General features: G+C 49.5%; 7 protein-coding genes across 7 annotated transcripts; 4 read left to right on the top strand and 3 right to left on the bottom strand.

Annotated features, from left to right (window-relative positions):
* Window positions 1-23: 23 nt before the first annotated feature.
* N7503_007962 (ribose phosphate diphosphokinase subunit PRS1) lies at window positions 24-1,745 on the top strand (the record flags this gene model as incomplete). Its single annotated transcript, XM_057067509.1, has 5 exons — window positions 24-282; window positions 341-350; window positions 407-527; window positions 617-1,662; window positions 1,715-1,745. 5 exons carry the CDS (start codon window positions 24-26, stop codon window positions 1,743-1,745), a joined length of 1,467 nt encoding a protein of 488 aa, XP_056918364.1.
* Window positions 1,746-5,900: 4,155 nt separating this feature from the next.
* On the bottom strand, window positions 5,901-8,843 carry pldA (uncharacterized protein; the record flags this gene model as incomplete). Its single annotated transcript, XM_057067508.1, has 8 exons — window positions 5,901-5,915; window positions 6,032-6,580; window positions 6,634-7,094; window positions 7,149-7,409; window positions 7,459-8,080; window positions 8,128-8,280; window positions 8,332-8,732; window positions 8,783-8,843. The coding sequence occupies 8 exons, from the start codon at window positions 8,841-8,843 to the stop codon at window positions 5,901-5,903; spliced, it is 2,523 nt and encodes an 840-aa protein (XP_056918363.1).
* Window positions 8,844-10,166: 1,323 nt separating this feature from the next.
* Window positions 10,167-13,343, top strand: N7503_007960 (RFX family transcription factor; the record flags this gene model as incomplete). The annotated part of the gene is made up of 4 exons (XM_057067507.1): window positions 10,167-10,552; window positions 10,617-11,331; window positions 11,414-11,728; window positions 11,789-13,343. Exons 1-4 carry the CDS (start codon window positions 10,537-10,539, stop codon window positions 13,341-13,343), a joined length of 2,601 nt encoding a protein of 866 aa, XP_056918362.1. The 5' UTR covers window positions 10,167-10,536.
* Window positions 13,344-13,982: 639 nt separating this feature from the next.
* N7503_007959 (uncharacterized protein) lies at window positions 13,983-15,368 on the top strand (the record flags this gene model as incomplete). Its single annotated transcript, XM_057067506.1, has 1 exon — window positions 13,983-15,368. One exon carries the CDS (start codon window positions 13,983-13,985, stop codon window positions 15,366-15,368), a length of 1,386 nt encoding a protein of 461 aa, XP_056918361.1.
* Window positions 15,369-15,441: 73 nt separating this feature from the next.
* N7503_007958 (DODA-type extradiol aromatic ring-opening family dioxygenase) lies at window positions 15,442-16,405 on the bottom strand (the record flags this gene model as incomplete). Its single annotated transcript, XM_057067505.1, has 3 exons — window positions 15,442-16,167; window positions 16,224-16,354; window positions 16,402-16,405. 3 exons carry the CDS (start codon window positions 16,403-16,405, stop codon window positions 15,442-15,444), a joined length of 861 nt encoding a protein of 286 aa, XP_056918360.1.
* A 573-nt stretch (window positions 16,406-16,978) lies between these two features.
* On the top strand, window positions 16,979-19,833 carry N7503_007957 (uncharacterized protein; the record flags this gene model as incomplete). The annotated part of the gene is made up of 5 exons (XM_057067504.1): window positions 16,979-17,172; window positions 17,223-17,671; window positions 17,718-18,466; window positions 18,515-18,774; window positions 18,828-19,833. The coding sequence occupies 5 exons, from the start codon at window positions 16,979-16,981 to the stop codon at window positions 19,831-19,833; spliced, it is 2,658 nt and encodes an 885-aa protein (XP_056918359.1).
* A 118-nt stretch (window positions 19,834-19,951) lies between these two features.
* On the bottom strand, window positions 19,952-21,400 carry N7503_007956 (putative exo-polygalacturonase; the record flags this gene model as incomplete). Its single annotated transcript, XM_057067503.1, has 4 exons — window positions 19,952-20,307; window positions 20,358-20,770; window positions 20,814-21,070; window positions 21,137-21,400. 4 exons carry the CDS (start codon window positions 21,398-21,400, stop codon window positions 19,952-19,954), a joined length of 1,290 nt encoding a protein of 429 aa, XP_056918358.1.
* Window positions 21,401-21,512: the final 112 nt, after the last annotated feature.

Below are 21,512 nucleotides of genomic sequence, written 5' to 3'. Positions count from 1 at the left end.
CTCCATTCTCAATCCCATCCGCCATGCGGGGTGTGCAAATTTTCTCGGGCAATTCTCACCCCGGCCTCGCAGATACTATCTGCGAACGGCTGGGGACGTCGCCCGCTAAAGCAGACCTTGGCAAATTCGCCAATGGTGAGACCAGCGTGAACATCAACACCTCGGTACGGAACCAGGATGTCTACATCATCCAGAGTGGCAGCAGCAAGATCAATGACAGCGTCATGGAGCTTCTGATCATGATCTCGGCGTGCAAGGGAGGTTCGGCCAAGTCGATTACTGGTACGTCGGAGTTTCCGAATCAACATTTCTTGTGATCATGCACTGACGATCCCTCCAGCGGTCATGCCGTATGCTACCCGTCTTGTTTGAACACAATCACAGTGGATGCTGACGCGCAGACGAGGTACTTCCCCTACTCGCGCCAATCCAAGAAGAAGAGCCATCGCGGTGCTATTACCGCCCGCATGCTCGCCAACCTACTCTCTATCGCCGGCGTCGATCATGTCATCACCATGGACCTGCATGTACGTTTTATCCCATCTCTTCCTGTGTCTAATATGCATCTGTTCGTCGCTGGGGGTTACTGTGCTCGATATTGATCGACATTGAATAGGCATCTCAGATGCAAGGCTTCTTCGGCAAGCCCGTCGATAACCTCTTCGCCGAACCGTTTATTGCCCGCTGGATCCGGATGAACGTGGCTGGCTGGAAGGACGGCGTGGTGGTCAGCAAGAATGCCGGCGGCACCAAGCGAGTCACCTCGCTGGCTGATGCCTTGAAGTTGAACTTCGGGATTGTGACTACTGATCGTCGGCGACCAAAGGTTCCAATGACCATGTCGGACAGCACTGTCTTCTTCGATGCCATGGAAGAGGAAGGCCGAGTTTCCAAGGACCAGCAGCTTTTTGCAGCTCACATGCAGCGGTCCAATGCCACACCGCCTATTCAGGAGGAACCTGAAGTTCCTAGCCCCACAGAATCTCTACTGCGCCCTGAGACTCCCCCGGCTGCTCGTCGGCCGTCGGAATTGGAGGCTGCTTACGAGTACACCGACGTACGGGTGCGGGATGTGGTGACCGGCCGTTTGGTGCAGGGTCAGCTGGTCGATGATGATTACCACGCTGACTCCGGCTCCCAGTCTGGTGGTACCACCCCCGGCGCTGGTAGTGGTGGTGGTGACGACAATGTTGAAAACACAGAAGTCGTCCCAGATTCAATGATGAACTCCATGGTTTCCAATGTCTCATCATTGCCCCCTGATCATGCTCTGGGTGGCTCTTTCGACGCCGTCGAGTCTGATGATGACGAAGTCAGCGTAGCTGGCCTCGAACACGAAAAGACCATCACCCTCGTGGGTGAGGTGCGCGATCGACCAGTTTTTATTGTTGACGACATGATTGACAAGAGCGGCTCATGGATCGCTGCCGCCGAGACAGTTGTGAAGCGCGGTGGAGCCCGAAAGGTCTACTGCATCGCCACTCACGCGCTGTTTGGGGCTGAGTCTCTGGATCAGCTGGAGGAATGTCCATCCATTGATCACATTGTTGTGACAAACACATTCCCGATCCCGCCGTCGATGCTCCGGTCCAAGAAGTTGATCGTCATTGACGTTTCGAGTCTCCTTGCTGAGAGCATCCGGCGGCATCACTACGGTGAAAGGTAAGGCCCACTTGGATCCCGAACTGTTGAATGATATCCTAATGGTATCTAGCGTCTCGGCACTCTTCCACCTTAACGATTGAATGACTGGGATGTGACGAAACCAAAAGGACCGAAAACAAGAACTTAACCCTCTAGGGCGTTTGATACTGATTCGCAGGCGAACACTGCGCTCCATGATTTCATGGCATGATACCTATTTTTACCCCACAAATGGAAAAAAAAAAACATTTCGAAGAAGTTCGCCTTCTAGATGGTGAAGATGTAGTTTTTCGTTTTTTCTTTTCTCGTTAATCTTTTCTTCTTGTTTCATCACCCAGCGATGCAGTCCACTCTGGGGGTACTGCAGGGGTATCTCGTGATCCACGAGATTCCCTTAACGGAGCGTTGGCAGAGCAAACATCGGGTTATGGGTTTATGTTTTCATTCCTTTTTTCCCTTGGGCGATCGGAAGGAAAGCATGATAACATCGCACGATGAGGTACGATGGCGCCGGTTTCTGAAGGTTTGCTTTCCTCACGGGAATCAACTTCATGCCTTTTAGTGGCAGTGGAACCGGGGCCAGAGAACATCTCGAACATATCTAGAGTATTCACTCACCGTAATTCTGTAAACAGTCAATATATGAATTTCATTCTCCCCATCAACTAGTTGCCCTCCGTACGTATTCCCATACTTCAAACTCGACATCATCTCAAGCCTCAACGGCTATGGCAGACAGCTGTATGTATCCCCAACAGCCTGAAAAGCAGTGAAGAGTTGATTATATTTTGGACCGATTATAATCGAGTCTAGAACTCGGTGCATTGGAAGGTTCACACTGATTTGACAGGTAGAATGACGGAAAATAGGTCATGAGGGCAATTTCCCGTTTCAAGGTTACCTAGATCGGCTCACCACCGATTGCATAGTGTCCTGACAGGTGCTTATAGCCGGGACGGATCGTACTTTTGTGTGACGTCCCGAGGATTTGCGGCTGGAGGGGTGGAGCCCCCTTAGCCACTGCTGTAGACTCCCGTATCGGGTAATAGAGGGGGAGTTAGGATCCAAAGGTCCCGGAGTTCCCCGTGCATTGGGAGAAACAATTCCATTTAATTTAGCATCACAATTCCATAGGGTTAAACAATTGGTCCATGCAAACGACGGGCCCCAAACTAGTTTCCGGGGACGCACTTCCGGGCCGATCATCATTCGAGGATGTTGGGACTCGTCATCCAGCCTCTCGTCTCGGTTCGAGGCTCTAAACAGGTCTGAAACCATGAACCTATGAGCACGAACCTATAGGAATTTTCCCCTTTGGAGAGAAAGGTCCCTGAGATGTGCCATGTGGAGAATAGCAAAGAGCCGTGCATTGGTCCAAGCGTCGGACCCATAATGACTATTTTAGTCTTGGGCAATGAAAATGATGTATCAATTTTCCAAGTTACCAGGGACGGGAGAGAGAAATCAGAGATGGGAACAAGAGAAGCAAAGGGGGTTTCAAGTCACAAATCAAACATTGGAATGCATCAGCCCGTATGATCGTCGGTAAAACTACGATCGGGATCAGCATCATTTTACGAATTGGAGCGAACAAAGATAGGACGATCATCTCTGTGGGCCAACAAGTCTAGTTCAACGCGGCTAGTCGGCTAGTGCTTTTGACCTAGTTTAGACTGACACAGCGAGGGGTTAATACGTAGAGTTACAGTGTAGCCAAAAGTACAAGGGGCGACCCACAGGTTCTTTTGGCAACACGAGTCGATCTGCGCCGACATAAACTGCAATTAAATAAATTAGCAACTGCAGTCCCTTTGATCTCCCGCGGATCGCTGCCTACCAATGGTAAGCCCCCGATCCATGAAGATCGCGATCCCGGCTAGAAACTGGGATCTGCCGTCTTGATGCGCCATGCAAGATGAGATTCGGTAGATCTAGTTCGGTTCCCCTTCCTACGGATTGCCTCTATCCCCTTCCTGCTTTTCCTTTTCCTTTTCTTTTTTATTTCCGACCTTGTGAACCCTGGGAAAAAGAAAAAAAAATACCAATAATCAGAATTCATATTCAAATCGAATCGACACAAACCCGGATACGTGCGTCATCCGGCATTCTGCAGACCTTTCACGGCTTTGGACGTGGACTGGGCTTGGTTCCAGGATCATTGGTCTTTGGTCAAAGTACAGTTGGATAGAGAGCTGTCCTCTTCAATCCAAAGCTATATATAATGGCCTGTCCAGAAGCTGTGGATCTCTACTCATCTCATTGTCTCTGAACTATTCACCCCAACACCCAAACAACCATCTTCCAAGGCCTCATCCTCGAGATACACAAGCAAAAAATTTTACTTGGAGAGTTTCTTGACTCTCGGTGACTTTGTTCCTTGCTGTCCCAATCCCACTCACTGGACTTTACTTCAGTGATCGACGCATCCAGTCCCTCGGGTGTTTAGTGCGGTACGTGACGGAGTCTCGGGTCCGGAGAGTATAGCTTATCTAACTTGACCAGACCAACACCACCAACACATCAAAATGGCCAACCAGTGCGCCGGTCACATTTTCGCTATCATTCAAGCAACCAATGGCAATATATTGACATGGCGGTGCTCGGATTGCAACTCCGGACCCTTCGTCGCGATCTGGCGCTGCAAGATGTGTGGCCACTGTCGGTGCAACGCATGCCACAACTCTAAGAAGCCCTAGAGCAGAACAATCGGTACGTTGAGAAGTGTATTTCCATGAACCAGGATGTTGGAAGTAGACACACCGGTTCTCGGGATTTGGTGTGCTCGGGAACTGATTTGTTGACTAACCTTTTCCGTATGTAGCGCTCTGCATGAAAAGTTTCAGCCTCTTGCATACAGACCTCAACCTCAGACCAGGATATCCCATTCTCATTGTTGCGGCATCATTTCCTGAATTCGTTCTGATTTTCCCTGTTCTCTTGCTTCCCATGCGTTTGGCGACGTGCATTTGATCAGTTCAAGGTTCACCAAAAGTCTCCCACCAAAAGTTTTTGGGGTGCATCGGATGGAGTTTTCATTTTGTCCTCTCTTTGTTATAGATTGTTTCCTACCGTGTATTTATTCCGGTTGACTTGTTCGGGCATTTGTTATTGAGATCATTTGGGCCATTTATTTCGAATGATAATGTCTATCATCTATACACAAGCAAAAATAAGGACTATAGAAAGCCAAAACATTTGAAATGCTTCTCCACAGCAATAATTGACGATCAGAAAAACACGGATTCGCCATGTCATCATTGCTGTACAAGGTCACTTTCAAGTTTAAAAAAAAGTCCCAAATCGATCGAGTACCTTTGCCCACAGCAAGGATGCGGAACTTGAATGCAGGGCTTATCCCTTGTCCAGTAGATCGGGTCCGATGCACCTCCCAACTCCCGGCATGAACACCCCCGATTCTTAAATGTCAATTGTACTGCAGTCCATCCGAGCCACTCGGTCTAGCTTGCCATTAATTTCCACTTTCCACCACTGCACTCATTGGCCCCGGCATGTCGGACCTAGCTGACGCCAAGCGGTACCAAGCGGTACCCGACCAATACACCACAAAGGAAGTTATTTCCGCAGACTACATACAGCCCACGCACATTTGTGGCCCTAAAAAAAAAAAGGGTTCGATTGACAGGTCAAACTAGTAGGTTTATTGAAAGCTCGGTCTCGCTCGCTTAACGACTTCCTGTTATAAGCGAAGCAGTCGAGAAAGCGGCCCAAGGAACAAATCGCATTTAAGAATTTCCAGGGGCTTGGGTCCGCTTAACTCTAACCTACGTATCCCCACTTCAACAAAAGCACCACGCAAGGACCATTTGGTGGCACAACTCGGTGGGATTTGTGGAGGTCTGTGGGTCTGAAGAAAGTACGGTCCCGTATCGCTGGGTTTCCTAGTCACTAGTTACATGTCTCCGTACTCTGTACACATATCCATCATGCTTAGTGCGAGGGGACTAGTATAGATTGGGGAGAAATGGTGGCGATCGCGCGGGAAGCTTCAAAAAAACAAAACAAAAACAAAAACAAAAAAAGATACATAAGTACAAGAAAAATATCAGAAAGCTTGACCATGACAAATATTTACTTTCACACTACTGAAAGATACCTGGAATAGGGGAGTGATCAGATACGAAAAAGTTGCGAACCCTCGCGGTGAGCATATGCGGGATATCAATGGTCGTCCAGTGGGATTAGGGGGGAAAAAAACCCACGAAAAGAAAAAAAATAAAAAAATAACCGGGTCATCGCTACGTGTAGATGCTCTAGCGAAAGGTATTAGTCCCGAAAATTCAACCCCACAAGCCACACCGAGAAGATCCGAGAAGAAGGAATTAGGCAAAAGAAAAAACAACCCGTCCAAATAACTCAAATCACTTACCTCTGTAATCTGATTCACAGCTAATCCAGGCTCGGCCATCTCGGCCTCACACAAAAACTCCAAAGGCAGCCACACTAAGTGGCCCTTGATGCGATCGAGTTTCTCCCGCACCTCCGCTATCGGCATATACGGATCAAACAAGTGACCCTGCTTGTGCGCCCCACGAGGATAGAAATTGTCATAATCCTCAAAGGTCTTAATGTGGTCATCTGGATCCGCGCGGAACAGCACCCGATACGTCTCCGTGTTAACGCTAGCTTGTTCGGTCCAGGTATTCCAGACCGCATCACTGAGTGGGTCGGTGACGAAGTCGTTCTCAGGACCTTCGAGGATCGTATTGAGACATACGTCGGGGGGACGGGCATTCGGCTCGTTAGCTGCATCGTAGTCTTGGGCCGGAAGAAGGCCGAGATGTTCGCGCCAGAGTTGGCGGCGCAGTGTGGCTGCATGACGGCCTGCACGGTATGGTTGACCGTTCATTTCGCTCTCGATGAAGTCTTGGTCTTCCATTACGATGGCGAGTTCGCTGTCATGGGAGCCAAGTTGGGACTGACCGGGTTAGAAAGATGCTAGGGGCATGGATCATGAATGTTGGAACCTACTCGGTCGTTGATGTTGGCACTACCACAGATGACGATGCGATCATCGACAATACACACCTTGCCGTGTACGTATAACTCTTCTTGCACAATGTTGGCCTTTTCAGCCTCTGGATCACCTTCCCAGGGCTCATCGGACATTTTGCCACCATTCAGCATAGTGACATGAGCCACCGAGTCTCTGCTTGCATCGCCTTGCTTTTCCTTGTTCCGCTCGACTTCCTCCTCGAACTTCTCAAGCTTGCGCACATTTTCTTCCTTTTGGGAAGGATCGGCGTCGTAGCTCTTTTCAAACCGATCGCCATCTTTACCGATGGAGGGGTGCACACTCTCACTCATGATAGACTCTGCAATACCACGCTGGATATCCTGGTACGTCACCCCGGCCTTGCTCTCAAGCTCCTCCAGTGCGGGGGTCTTGTTAATACGGTCATAAGCACGCAAAGCAAAGACGAAAATGTGCTCTGTACAGGGCAGTTAATATCAACAGAAAAAGACCATGAGCAGGAAAGACCTACCTTTGGGGTCCACGCCAGCCTTGGCGATTTGTCCCATGATTGAATCCTCGCCTCGACAGATCGACTTGTATTGGTAATCCATAATGGCTCTCGTACCCGACGCAGCATTGTCACGTAGATCGCCTGCAAATCCGGGAATAGCAGGAATCACCACAATGACACGGAACTTGCGGCCTTCTTTACCCGCCCGAACAGCTGCTTCAACAATGGCGGCGCCAATCTTGTTGTAGATTGGATGTTGGTTGTCACCCGTAGCCGTGACTGCAAGAATCAGCTCTGATCAACCAATCATGAGAAAAGGTCAACATACTGAAGAATTGGTTCTCAATGTAGACGAAATGCTCCGCATTGCGAATAACCTCGCAGTACGCATTCTGAATACTATGTTCATTCAGAATGCCACTGCTCCAATCATCACTACTGCGCACAACCTGCGCTCGCACAGAGCCCTGATTTCCGCGTGGCTTACTTGAAAGCGGCGTCAAAGGATGCTGAATATACTCGCCACAGGGATACTTGGGCCGCTGAACAGCAATAATATCCTCCTGCTCCCCATCTCGTCCCTCCATCAACAACCAATCCACATGATCATTACGCTTGTACTTATCGCGCTTGATGAAGTTCCAGCGCAGAACGAAGTGCTCGGCAATATCGTAGACACAGTCGCCAAGCAAGCCCATTGCCACATCATGCCATGGCATGCGGCCGTACTCAGTTTTGCTCAGCTCGTTGTTCTGCCAGTCTTGCACACTTTGGAAATCCATGATGCGGTTGTTATTGAATTCCTGACCAGGAAAGATGTCGTCTTTGAGACCAGCTGGATGGACGTCGGCGAGCGGGTGCTGATGAGCGTCCCAGCGACCGAAGCAGAGATCGATACCTCCGATGAATGCCATGGCATAGTCAATCACGATGAATTTCTCGTGGTGGGCCTGTACTATATTAGGATACGTTGAGAGTGCAAAGGATGAGCGCATACCCAGTAAAGTGTCATGTCAGCTCCATTCTCAAAGACATTGTGGTCTGGGTGTCGCATAACTCGAATATTGCCGTGTCCCGGTGTACCCTCGGGACAGAGGTTACGCAATGCATATTTTGTGTGTGCCGAATTACACGTCAGAGCTTGGTTAACCTGTAAATTATCAGCCTGCATATCCTCTGAAGGGAGACAAAGGTATCATACCTCTTTGTAGACGATCACATAAATCTTAACACCCGCCTCCGCGCGTCTCTTCAGAATATGGTCTAAACGCCATTCCTGGTGTTTCACGGGGGGTCGACGGAGGAACAATTCTGGCGACAGCCACCAATCGGCAATGTAGATCGTCTCGGTTGCTTTCTCTAGCGCTTCGGAGACGGCCCAGAGGTAATCCATACCATCGACATACCATTTTACTCGATTATTCTCGTGGACGGGTGCGAAGGAGTGGAAACGGTGGGATTCGGCGATTTCCGAGCGTTTCTTATCGGTGATTTGTTCATGCTCCTCATCGTGGCGGTGATTAGGGTTGACAATATTGTAAAACTTGCCGACCTTGTGTTTTAAATGTGCCGCAGAGGCCTTGACATCGTGGAGATTGTGGTCTGGAGAGGTATTAGCGGGGAAAATTAGGACACCAAAGGTGGGGGATCACCTTTGAACTTCTCCTCCAAGTTCTCAATGCCATGCTCAAACTTATCCTTGAATCGCTGCATGATTTGACGTGGTTGGGAAAGTCCGAAATCGCGGTGTGGGGAAAAGAGGGGAGGATTTCAAAATAGGGAAATGGAATTATGCGACTCCGCTTCGACGTGTGACATCACTGCAGCCCTATCTACCGCAGGGCCAGATCTCGACGTCGCGTAAATATACACTGTCGATCGTCATTTGACCAGTGATGTGTAGGCGTGTTGATAACCATGGTAATCGCGGTGTTCCTGTACCGTTCCATCTGATTGGGATCCACTAGGCCGTGGATGCCGAATGGGATGACGCCGCTCGGTTCTTTCGTTCTTGGCGGGAGGGGTTTCCCTTCGATTGAGATCTTTTGAGACGGTATGGTTTGGGTGATATTTTTATCTAGTAGTATAAATGGATTGTCGATCTGGGGAGTGGGTCGGGGTTTCATTTCTAAAGCAAAGGGCATGATCAACAGGGCACTTGGTGGAGAAAGATGCACTAATTCTCCGATTTGAGACCATATGCTACCCCTCAATAGCCTGTGATTCGCAGGTACTCATATGTAAACTGGAGACAAGCCTAGAGCAGTGTTCAAAGATATACCTAGCATAGTTTATTGGGATTTGGCTGGTGCAAGCCTCCAGGGCTGTTTGAGCCGGAGAATGGTTGACCTGTAGATATTAGGTACTTTTGAATTCAAGTGCTACATCTATCCCTGCCGTTGGCCTGAATGACTATGGAAGGCATGCATTTATTGGTGTGGGTAGTCCATGGTTAGCATCGAATTGCATTCTTACTTGAGTAACTGAAATAAAACTTTAATATATTGGAATATTTACGTGCAGATTCGAAGGATGTTTGGGGGATATATATAGAGATCAATGTCGGGATGAGAATCTCCAACGTAGCTCAATTGCTATTCTCAAGTTTCAAGATCCCTCCAGGGCTCTGAAACCCATATGATAAATACTTTCGAGGACCTAATTGAAGCCCTACTTTGTAACCGTGTAAATATGCAATTGTACTAACTTTCTTCAAATAATATTTGGCGCTGCTGGTTTTGTGGTTCTCGCCGAGTGTATGACGTAGGGACATGAACAAAGCCCGAACCATCTCTGCCAAGGCACTGGCAACTCGTAAACAATGAGAGAAATTGCTTAACAAGAATAACATTGGAAACAGATAATGATGATTGCATTTGAAAGCAGAACTCATCCCCTTGGACGCAACTTCGACCAGAATTTCTAGATTCACGATCTCGACCAGAACAGTCCTCATATTGGGATCTCTTTCAATGAAAGTTCCATAATCAAGCATCCAATACCAACAGTAGTCAACACTAATCGTAGTGATTTATTCTCTGGAAACCTCCTGCATAGTTCGACGTAAAATGCTTTGTTTTTGTTTAGCGTGGAATGCTTACCTGATGACATCACGTGATGACCCAAACAACGTTGTCTGAGGAACGGCCTGCTCTGTTTATCCTCCCACGTCTCGACTACACCACGCGGCCAGCGATAGCCCAGCGAATTTGGGACGGCTCTTGTGTGGTATCCTGCTGAAAGCACTGCTAGCCATTCCACCAAGCTTGGTATCAGGTCCCTGAATGGTCATCGTCGCTGTGTGTGTGTGCTGGTAAGAAAAAACACACGCCTGTGTGCAGGAAACGGCCATCTCCCTGGTGACGGGTCTCCTCCACTTTTTTTCGATTCACCAACCGGATTCAGAATGCCTTCTGAGCTAGGTGAGAAAGCCTAAGCACACTCCACTGGATCGCGCTTGTTGTAAATGCTCACAAATCATGATAGTACGCGCCCCGTCGCAAGGCAGCGCGGTCTCGCAGACTACTCAACACATGGGCCCTCATAGCCGTCCAGGGACGGCCGACCCCTTACGATCACGATCGGAAACACTTTCACGAGGTGGCCGCCGTGCTCGGTCTCGAGGCTCGACTGCTAGCATCCACTCAAGTACAACCCAGCAAACTCAAGACCAGCACATCGATGCATTCCCCCAATTCATGCCTTCCCAAGTCGCAAATGCCCAGAGCATGTTCGCCAATAACCCCGAAGACATGATCATGCGTTTTGGTCATCAGTTCGGTCACCCAAACCATGGCGCATCTCTAGGTCAGGATATGCGGGAGGCTCACGCAGTCATGTCACGACCGGAAGACTTTCCCACTCATGCTATGCACGGACACTCACTCTCCCACCATTCGCTGACCCCGGACATGGCTCACAATGGGGTCGCTGGAGTCTCGGTTCCTCAATATCAGGCTATGTATGACAGTGGAATCGAAAACCATCTGCCAGAGCAAGCTTTAGAAGAGCCAGACGTCTCTGAGCAGGGAGGGAAAAAGAAAAGGGGATCCAGCTCCACATTGGCAAATGACAATGAGCTGCGTAAATTGCTCCGTCAATATGAAGGCTGGTCGTTGAAGCAAATGGCCGCTGAGGTTATGAAACACGAAGGCGCTGGCGGGAAAGCAGAGAAGGTGAAGCAGGTATTCGCCATGATCTGGTAAGAATCACACTCCTTGATTTATTTTCATTTTTTCATCCTGATGGACGCTTGACTGATTTCCCCCCCCTTCCGTTCATAGGTTGCGAGAAAACTGCCGGAAGAGTTCTGGTTCTGTAAGACGAGATCGTGTTTATTGTTGTTATGCGGAAAATTGCGGAACAGAACGTGTGTCGGTATTGAATCCGGCATCGTTTGGAAAATTGGTGCGAATCATCTTTCCGAATGTTCAGACTCGACGTCTTGGAGTTCGTGGCGAATCAAAGTATCATTACGTCGATTTGTCGGTCATTGAGGAGAAGCAGCAAAAGCCTGCACCAGTGAATACGCAAGTTGCACCTAGTCAACGGGGATCTGTAGCTCCAGAGAGGCCTGCAAGTGCGATGCGTTCAAGAAGGTACGTTGACATGTCTGACACGTCTACGCTTAGTTCCATGAACACTGACACGTCCCTCAGTATCAGCATCTCTCAACCTACAGCCGATTCCGCCGTATTTCCCTCCCCCACTACTTCCTTTGCTCCCAGATACCCGGCCAACCCTCCCATGGCCAGCTGTGGCTGCCCATCTGATACTCAGCCCACCGTGTCTGGCCCAGATAGCAATGTTACTCATGAGAATGTGGCTCAACACGCTGGCCGGATCATTCATCAGCTGCTGCAATTCCCAACTGATGAAGCTCCAGTTGATAACGACACTCTCATCCTTCCTGACATCCGTGGTCATTTGCCTGCCAACACCGATCTAAAGGTGGCGGATGCTCTTGCGGCTCTTTACCGAACTCACTGCATCTCAGTCATCGACAGTTTCCGGTTTTGTAAGGAACGTAACCTCATGAAATACTTCTCCGCGTTTCACGGCACTTTGACCGTTCCTGTCCAGAAGCTTTTGACTCATCCAAACCTTGCCCCATGGATCAAGGAATGTGACTGGTTGATGTACCAGAAGATGATTCCATTCGTCGCACCTCTCACCACACAGGTTGTGCCCAAGCCTGTTTTGGATGCATTCCGCTCCATCTCGCAGCGTCTTTGCGGCCATATCGCGGAAACTTTCAAAACTCAACCAACTCACGTGTCCATCGCTCGGCTGATCCCTGCTCATATATTTTGCAACCTCCTCAAGCACATGCTTGACGTAAACCAGGCTGCGAACGCTGCTGCTGCCTGGCTCTGCCATCCTGAAAACCGCAACCAGATGTGGGCCGATTTCAAGTCCCTTGTGGACCCGCAGGAAATGATCACCAAGGCAAATATCCCTGCCTGCGCTGCACGCGCTACTGAACAAATCCTCAAACACGACGTTCGGGCACTCCTCACCCCCGTCACGGACGTTGACCCCACAGATACTTTGCCTTTCTACCGCAAAGCAGATACTGCCGAAGACATTGAAGCTCACCGATTGCCTGCGGAGAACGCACCTGGCGATGAGTACAATTTCCCCGACAAGTGGATCCAGTTCATCCTCAATATACCGGCTGTCTTTGCGAACCATCGCTCTCAGTGCGTCATTGAAAAGGTAGATGCCCTGTGGGAGAACATTCTGCACCGTTTGACTCTCGGTGGTGCTGCTAGTTTCAGTGCGTGGTGGATGACCAAGGTCTTCTTCCACGAGATGATGCTCTGGCAGGCGGAGAAGGGTGGTTTCATGCGTAGCAACCCGGCTTCTCTGCAAAATGTTACCGCCGGCCCAGAGCCTATGGGAATGGGCGATTTTCAGCTGAAGCACAATCTTGGATCCCAACGCAATTCTTTTGATGGAAATCACCAGCGTGGATCCCACCCAGGCCCCCAAGGTGGTGCGCAGGGCCGTAACCGAGATGCTCATGTCGATCACAAGCATGCTCCTAGTGAAAAAGAGCTAGCCTTGGCAGACTCGGGCTTCCAAGCTCCCAATAATGACGACAGTGCGATTGACCTTGAAGATGATCCGATGTTGATTGCAGTGGGTAAATATGGCGACATGATGGCTTCCGACCCAGCGGACGCCGAAGGTGATGTGGTTGTCATCTAAGTTTTTCCTTTCTGCATTGTGAGGTTTGTCTTTTGAGGTTCGGAGTTGAGATATCCCGGTGTGACTATTTCTTATGTTCTTTTCATTTGTTATCTTATGAAGGCTTTCCTTTGTCACGGCTGAACGGCGTTTTGACTGTTCTGCATGAAGAGATGAGACACGAGATGGGCGCCAAAGTCTTGCTTGCGAGACTGCCAAAGGTGTCTGAGGTCCATACAAGCATTTAATCGGCGTGGGGAAATCCTCGGCTTAATTCTTGCTTTTGCATTTTCTTTCCTTTTTGTCTACTTTTTTTTTTTTGGCCTGCCCCTTTCCTAATAAGGCTGTACATATGCTCCCACACGCTTTGGATCGTGTTGAATGGAGACTGACAACTTGGACGATATACGTTTTTCAAATTCCTATGCTACGGCATCAAGCATATCTACACATCTAGTCTTAGTACCTCGGTACTCAGGGTAAACCGCAAAAGAAGCTGGGAAGACCACAGTGACCCAATCGGGCTATCAAGACCGTAGTGGAGCTCGGGATCCTGGTACGCGTAATCAATCTCCGAGGTGATGATAACCCCCCGATTTTATCAATCAGCTCTATCTCTCTCGCTTCTTGCTAAACAGTCATCTTGCAGCAGTTCACAAAATGCGGCTTCATGAAACCTGGGCTGGGACACTGTCTCTGTTGACCTGTCTTTCTTCCCAGACTTTTGCTACCGAGGACGCCGAGCCCCTGGAAAATGCCAATCACATCTTCAACGCCATTCAGTCAACATTGAGACACTATGGCTCGGAGATCAACTACAACGGCCTGTCATTTTACCGAGCCAGCGTGCCAAAAGGCACTCAATTTTACCATGGCACTGGTCTGAAAGACCCGATTCAAGGACTCGAGTGGCTGGCTTTCAAACCCGAGCACTCCCTAGGTTTCGCCCACCGCAGTGGCAACAAATTTTTTGCAAAGAAAGACTTGCAGCAGCCTCTCGACGAGTACACAGCACCGGAATGGGATGGAAACGGATATCTTCACACCTATGCCGCTGCCAAGGATCTGCGCTTGCTGTACATCGATGGCATGTCGGCTGGACCAGGAGGTGGGGCGGAATCCCAGGATCGCATTCTTTACAATAACACCATTACTGGTGACCGGCCGGTTGGTGGTCCCAAGATTGGTGGACCACCCCAGGAGCAGCAGCGGGCGATCGAGGCATGCCGTATGGCGAAGGAGGACTGGGGTGACAAGATTGATGGCATTGTTCGCACAGAAGCTGATTTTGAGATCATCCTCTGTAACTTTGAGCGTGACCTTGACGTCGTGCATATCACTCAGACGAAGCCTCAAGAGAGCTCGGGTCGCCCGGGTGGGCCTGGAGGTGGAAAAGGACGAAAGGGACACCATGGCGGCGGTCCTGGCGGACCTCCCCGAGGACCTCGTTCAGGGCTCAAGTACTGGTCCTTGGCTACTCGGTTCGATGAAAGCCTAGGAAAGAAAGTGCGAATCGACTTGGACAATTTCGTCTCGGCTTATACCTATGGCCTCGACCTGTTCCCTAACAACGCCACGGTTCCGAAAGTGGGCCATCTACCAATTGAAGAATTGCAGCCTATTCGACAAGACGTCTTCAAGCTACTCAAAACCTGGGATTCACCTATCGATGCATTCGACTGGCAGACTGTCACTGATATGATCGTGTTCCAGTATTCCGATGAGCTGAAGAGTTTGGCTGCAGGAACTTATTCGTCGGCGAAAGAGCTTCGGGATCACCTTGAGAAGCTGTTGGAGCCTTTTATCGATTACCGTGACTTCGACAACGGCGAGGTCATTATCAACCGCTGTGCAAGTGAATGGATTCCTCTCTCAGCCCCTGTCGGCTCATTAGGTGGCAATGCTGTACGATCCGTCGCCCGATCGGTCTGCTCTACCTTGGTTTCCGCGATGATGGATGATGAAAAAGACCTGGAGGCTTCAGTTACCAGCTTCAATGATTTAGTCTCCTACCTCCAGTGGACCACGTGGGCAGCGGATGAGTGATATTTAAACTGCATACCTGTTTATTTCAAATTCCATTTTCTCGAAAGATATTATGTACACTGTCAATGAAAAACTACACAGCAATCTCCTTGGACCAGCGACCAATCGTGAACTGTGAGTTACACATGTTGGTCAATTCCCAGCTCTCGGCAGCCAGCACGGCGGGCGTGTTCTGATCTTCAGGATCACCCGCCGCGCCCGCAACAAACATTGCCGCCATGAAATGATCATCGGTGGCATGAGCATCCCTAAAACGAGGATGCTTCATGAGCCGAGTCATAGCAGCACGAAGCTGCGGCCCTGATGTCTTCGTAATGACATCCTCCACAGCCTGTCGAAACTCCATTGCCCAATCTTCCGGCGGCGTCTCCATGGCAAAGTTATCCCGGAACCGAAGCATAGGAGCCCAGCGATTGCGGTACAAATTGTGGACTGCACCTCCTGTCCCGATGAGCAGATAGTTCTCCCGACGAAGTGGTCGTAGTGTTGCCCCCATCTTCATGTGGAAATGCGGATCATAACGGGCATTCATCGAGATCAATGTTGTAGGTGGACAACCTGCCGGGAACATGCGAATGAGGATCAAATAGACGTCGTGAATCCAGTCGAATTTTGGGTTCCCGCCGACATTGTACCCCTCCTTGGCTAACATCTTGATGCATCGGTCGGTTGTTTCCAGGTCCGGGTTGAGCTGGTAGTTGACGTACTTTTCCGGTTTCACATAAGCGACCGGACTTTTGTCAGGGTTTGGATTGGTTGATAGCTCGATTCTGTCCCCTAGACAATCCCAATGCGCGCCCTAATCCGGGTTGTTTAGTACATTGTCTGACAACAGCAGATATGACCAGTCTTTACCATGATCACCACGCCCTTGATACCCTGGGCCAACGCTTCATCTCCGCATTTCTTCCAATAGTCGGCACTTTCGGACTCTTCTCCCAGCATCATGGTCGAGCCATGGGAGAAGAAATGTACTGGTGTGAGGCCTAGTTTGGTGAGTCTGAAGTTCATACCAAAGAGAATAATAACTTACCCATGTTGTCAAACTTGCAGGACAAATTCCACAAAAATTACCATCAAGGTGAATGCCGGCCCTATATTAACTTGCGCCCATCGGAATACCCATCTTGGCCCCAGTTTTCCGAATAGAACTTCCGTATGGACGGTCGGGAGTGATTCCCCACATCCCGAAAGCGCCATGCGGGGAATAGGGGATAAGGGGGTTGCGTAATCCCCAGAAAATTGAGTTGCAATCTATACCCCTCTTGAGGGTCGAATGAGGGGTGAGCATCATTGGGCTTACCCAGCCGGCCACTCAGACGAATCAATGACGACCCTTCAAACGACTATAACCTGGGGAAGACCAAAGTGTGGAGTGACACTTCGGGGAGCGCCTTGCAGGGAACACGGAGATTGGTAGAAATCGCCTTGACTAAGCGGGGGGAAAGATCGGCCACGGCACATTTACGAGCTTTGAAAGCTATGCCTGGAGCCTTGGTACTGTTCTGTGGCGGGCCCCATGATCTCCGCGAACTGCCAATTTCCCCAGATTTCCTTCTCTGCGTTCTTCCATCATCCGCTCTTGCACTGATCAATGTTTGGGGATAACCATGTTCAATGAGTCTCCGACTGAGCAGCTCAACACCGCCCAATCCCCTACCAAATCCAAGGATGGAGGCTATTTTCAGTGTGGCTTCTGTAAACGCCACTACAATCGAGCGGACCATTTAATCCGCCATGTTCGATCACACACCAGGGAAAAGCCATACATCTGCGATGTCTGCGATAAGGGATTTGCTCGGCCGTAAGTGGTGCCCGTATTGCATTCGTGACACGTCATTGATCCCCATGCAGAGACCTTCTGAAACGGCATGCAGCCGGGCATGCACACGATAGGGATCGGAAACGCAAAAGGAGCTCGTCAGTTGCGAAGCAAAGTCGAGTATCCCAGGCCTGCAAAGCATGTGCCTCGTCCAAGCTGAAATGCGACGAAGCCAAGCCGTGTAAACGGTGTCGCGAACGGAATCTACATTGTGACTGGCAGGATGTCGCGCAAGACTCTTCTCCAGAGCCATCCCAGCAGAATGATGAACAAGAGAATAGACTGTCGGCTCTGCCAGTCGATTTAACCGCCACTGTGGCCTTTTCGCCGATGCCGACCCCAATGGATGATTTTCCACCCACCAATAGCATCCTCATGACCACCCAAGGACCTGCGCCCGACCAGGGACTCGACCCGGCACTCGATCCAGTACTTTCGCCAGGGGTCCCAGTGAATGGACCGGCTCAACTTGAATATGGTGGTATGTAGCCTGCAGCATTTTTGTGAGAATTCGCTAACGAGATAAGTTTCACCCACGGACCAAGAAAGTGGGATTTTCAGCGTGGACGGCACATTTTTCCCAAATTTTTTCCCTGACTCGTTCATATCCTCGCTGGGTCGATACAACGACCCGTTTGATCCATCCAGTCTGATTCCCGAGTTCACCCCCTACGGTCCGCTGGAAAACCCGGCTCTGGATTTCAGTTTGACGGATGGCGACTTCGGTCTGATCGACATGTATAATGCCGGAAGTTTAATGCCGAGGAACGAAAATGAGCAACAGGATCGCTTCGACGCCGACAGTGGCATTGGAATCGGAGCGGCGGCTTACCACCGCTCTTCATTATCCGCATGGAAACCGCTCCAAGAAGATCGTGCATTCATCGATCACGAGAATCTTTCTGTTCCTCAGGCCATTGATAGTCCCGAGGTCAATATTGCCGACCGACAAACATTATGCGAACGACTGTCCTCGAGCAGCCGAGACCAGATCTTTGGACTGGTCCTCGAAATCAGCCGCGAGGCCAGCCTGAACCGAATTATGAAGTCGTTTCCAAGCACAGAATTATTGGATGGATTAATTCAGCAATTTTTCGAAAATCAGAGTCACAGTGTGGACTCTTTCATCCACGCACCAACATTTCGTCCCAGCGCTGAACATGCCAGTATCCTTACGGCCCTAGCTTCTGCGGGAGCCGTACGCTCGCCCATTCCTACAATACGCAAGCTTGGCTATGCTTTGTTAGAGATTGTGCGAATGTATATGCCCACGAAGGTATGTCATTTCCACCCTTGAACTTGACTCAATGCTTACAGCCACTAGTATGAAAAAGACAATCTTGCCACACGGGACCTGCGAACATCACAAACCTATGCCCTGCATATAGACATTGGAGTCTGGAGTGGTAATCGACGGAAAACTGAAATAGCAGAAAGCTTTTCTCAACCCCTGATCACTATGCTCCGTCGCGGATTGAGATTTCGCCGGTCGGTCTATTCAAACATCATTCCTCACGCCGAAGATACAGACGATGTGGTGGAGCGAAAATGGCATGAATGGATCGAGCAAGAATCGTTCAAAAGGTAAGAGCTTTTCACCCTTGAATATGTTGGTGATCATCTCTCATACCAATTAGACTTGTCTATCGTATTTTCCTTCATGATTCTCAGACCGCGGTCACTCTCAATATTAATCCTCTGATATCTTATGCCGACCTGGAGCTTCCATTGCCAGCTGCGAGGTCATTATGGGAAGCAAAAACAGCTGGCGAGTGGAGACAGCTGTATCCTGCCCATGGGCCTGTTCGGGTACCATCATTAGCAGAGCTGCTACGTGACATGTCGCAGCTATCCATGTTCCAGGATCGTATCGACACTCAACTTGCCGCTCTGGTCCTTCTTCATGGTCTCTCAGCCCTGATCAACGAATACCACCGACTTAAATTTATCTCAACCAGTAACTCGAAGCATTGGCATGCGCTTGTGACTAACTCCCGCCAACAAGAATTGGACCAAGCCCTCCAACACTTTCGCATGGTGTGCTCAGAGTTGCGTGTTCCGTGCCGTCCTGAGATCATCTTGGTATGTGAGGTCGTCTCCATGCTCTTGCATATGTCCCTTGAAGAGCTCCAGCTATTCGCCGGCAAGGAAGACAAGCAAGAGGCACGTCGAGTGTATCAATCTGCCCTCGAATGGATAGCCAATGCTGATTCCCGCCGAGCAATCTGGCATGCTGGCCAAACCATCCGTGCCTCTCGTCAAATGCCCCCGGGCTCGTTGACCGGATTTTTTGCTATTGGAGTGTTCTACGCTAGCCTGGCATTCTGGTCGTATGGTGTGGTTTCCAGAGCCAAAAATACCCGACTCCTGGGAAGCCCCGTCTCCCAAATTCCGAGTCAAGGCCCAACAGTCTTCCTAGACGGGGAGGAGGTGGCTGATGTGTCCAAGTTCGTAACACTGGGCTGTGGTCTTCCGGCGTTGCAAGGACCAAGTGGAACAGTCTTGCTATCGGACTCTGGGTCAATCATGCAGGTTGGACAGAGAGCACTTCGAACAGATATTTCAGAGAGTACACCGCCACTAGTGCAGAGTTTGGCTCAGTTAATGGGTGACCTAGGACAGTGTGTCCATGTAGGGTCCTAGCAAAATATGCTTCAATGTATAATACGAATATTTCAACGTGATACCCATGATTATGATTCGATAGTCTCAACCTTTCCACCTGGAAGCACCTATCTGCTTCGTGAACCCGTAGATGGGGTCAACACCCGCCAGTAGCACTACTACCCACACATACGTCCCCGGTACAATTGAATCCAAACGTGCCGTCAACATTTCCACATAGATAGTCATCAACCTGAGTACCATTGCTGAATGTAAGATCAACCCCGGCAATGGTAATATTCTCACACGGCTCCACAGCAGAACATTGCAAACTAGCCACCTCGCCACTCGACGAAGTGCCAACAATGTCCTTCAAAACAATATCCTTCAATTGGAATTTTGAAGAGGTGCAATTTCCTGAAGCACCAGAAAAGGTAGTACACTGCGAGATCGCAAAAGCTGGACCGCGAAATGCCGTAGCCGAAAGACCCTCAAACATCATATGGGAGGCATCTATCGAAGATGAGCACTTGTCTTCATCCCAATTGATCAGTTCCACTCACAACCTAAACCACCACCTCCCCCATTGGGCGGATATCCAGCCTGCTCACCTGTCCAGGTCTTAACATACGCCGCATGCAGCGTATTATCATACGTTATATTTTTCACTAAAACCCGCTCAACGGTCTCATAAACGTCTTTGTACTGTCCAATACTCCCAATGGCAACCCCGAGACCATTGTAAAAGGTACAATCCTCAATCAGGATGTCGGTTGAATTAGCCTTGAGGCTTATACTGTCGTCTCCGTTCACGACTTCCCAGTTTCGGAACGTAATATCCGAGCTATAGATTGTGTCTGCGCCATCAGTGTTGTGGGCTGTCCCGCTTTCTCCAGTATTATTGACGTGGATATTTGTAAAGGATGTTCGTTGGGAGTGGATTATGGAGAGGGTCCTAATGAAGCTCTCAATATCACTGTGTTGATCGAACCGATTGGAATAATAGACTTGACTCTTACCACATCTGACTCCGAACAAATCGCACTCCGTCAAAGATCGAATCCGTAGCACCGGATACGGTCATAGCATGGGGCCGACGTGGATAATTAGATACGGATCCGACGAAATCATACCATGTCTGTCCATTACCGTTCAGAGTCCCATATCCATGTCCGTTGAAATGAAGGTTCTTGCCTCCTATGATCCATGCGGTACTTTGATTCTGATATCCGACTGGAAGGGAGTTGTTTAGCCAGTAAGTGATATTCGTGCTCCACTAACCACGATTAATAAAATGTTGTACTCAGATTTTATTTTTGCAGTGATTGGTGTCAAGATTTACCAGCAGTGTTCCCTGGAGATCGACCTCACAGTCTTGCAGTCCAGTTGTGTTCATCACACTATTAATGTGGTAGGTTGTATTTGTAAATATGATCTTTCCGCCATGTCCGCATTTTCTGAAAGCTTCCAGAATCGCAGGTGCGTCGTCGATACTTGTAGAACCGGCTGCGGGTACTGTGCAGACTGTGAAGGATTCTCTGGACTGTGCAGCCCGGGATATACCCATTACTGCTAGGAATTGGAGTAGGAATCGTGGGAAATACATGATGTAATGCATACGTTCTCCTTTATGGATCTCAAACCCTGCTCTCCTTATGAATATATATGGTAAGGTTATACATACGCCGTAGAGGAATAGCTACTTTACTTGTGGAAAT

This window comes from Penicillium pulvis, assembly GCF_028828015.1.
Source record: "Penicillium pulvis strain IBT 33274 chromosome Unknown contig_7_segment1_segment0, whole genome shotgun sequence".
NCBI classification, from domain to species: Eukaryota; Fungi; Ascomycota; class Eurotiomycetes; order Eurotiales; family Aspergillaceae; genus Penicillium; species Penicillium pulvis.
This window is presented reverse-complemented; position numbering and strand designations above follow the sequence as displayed.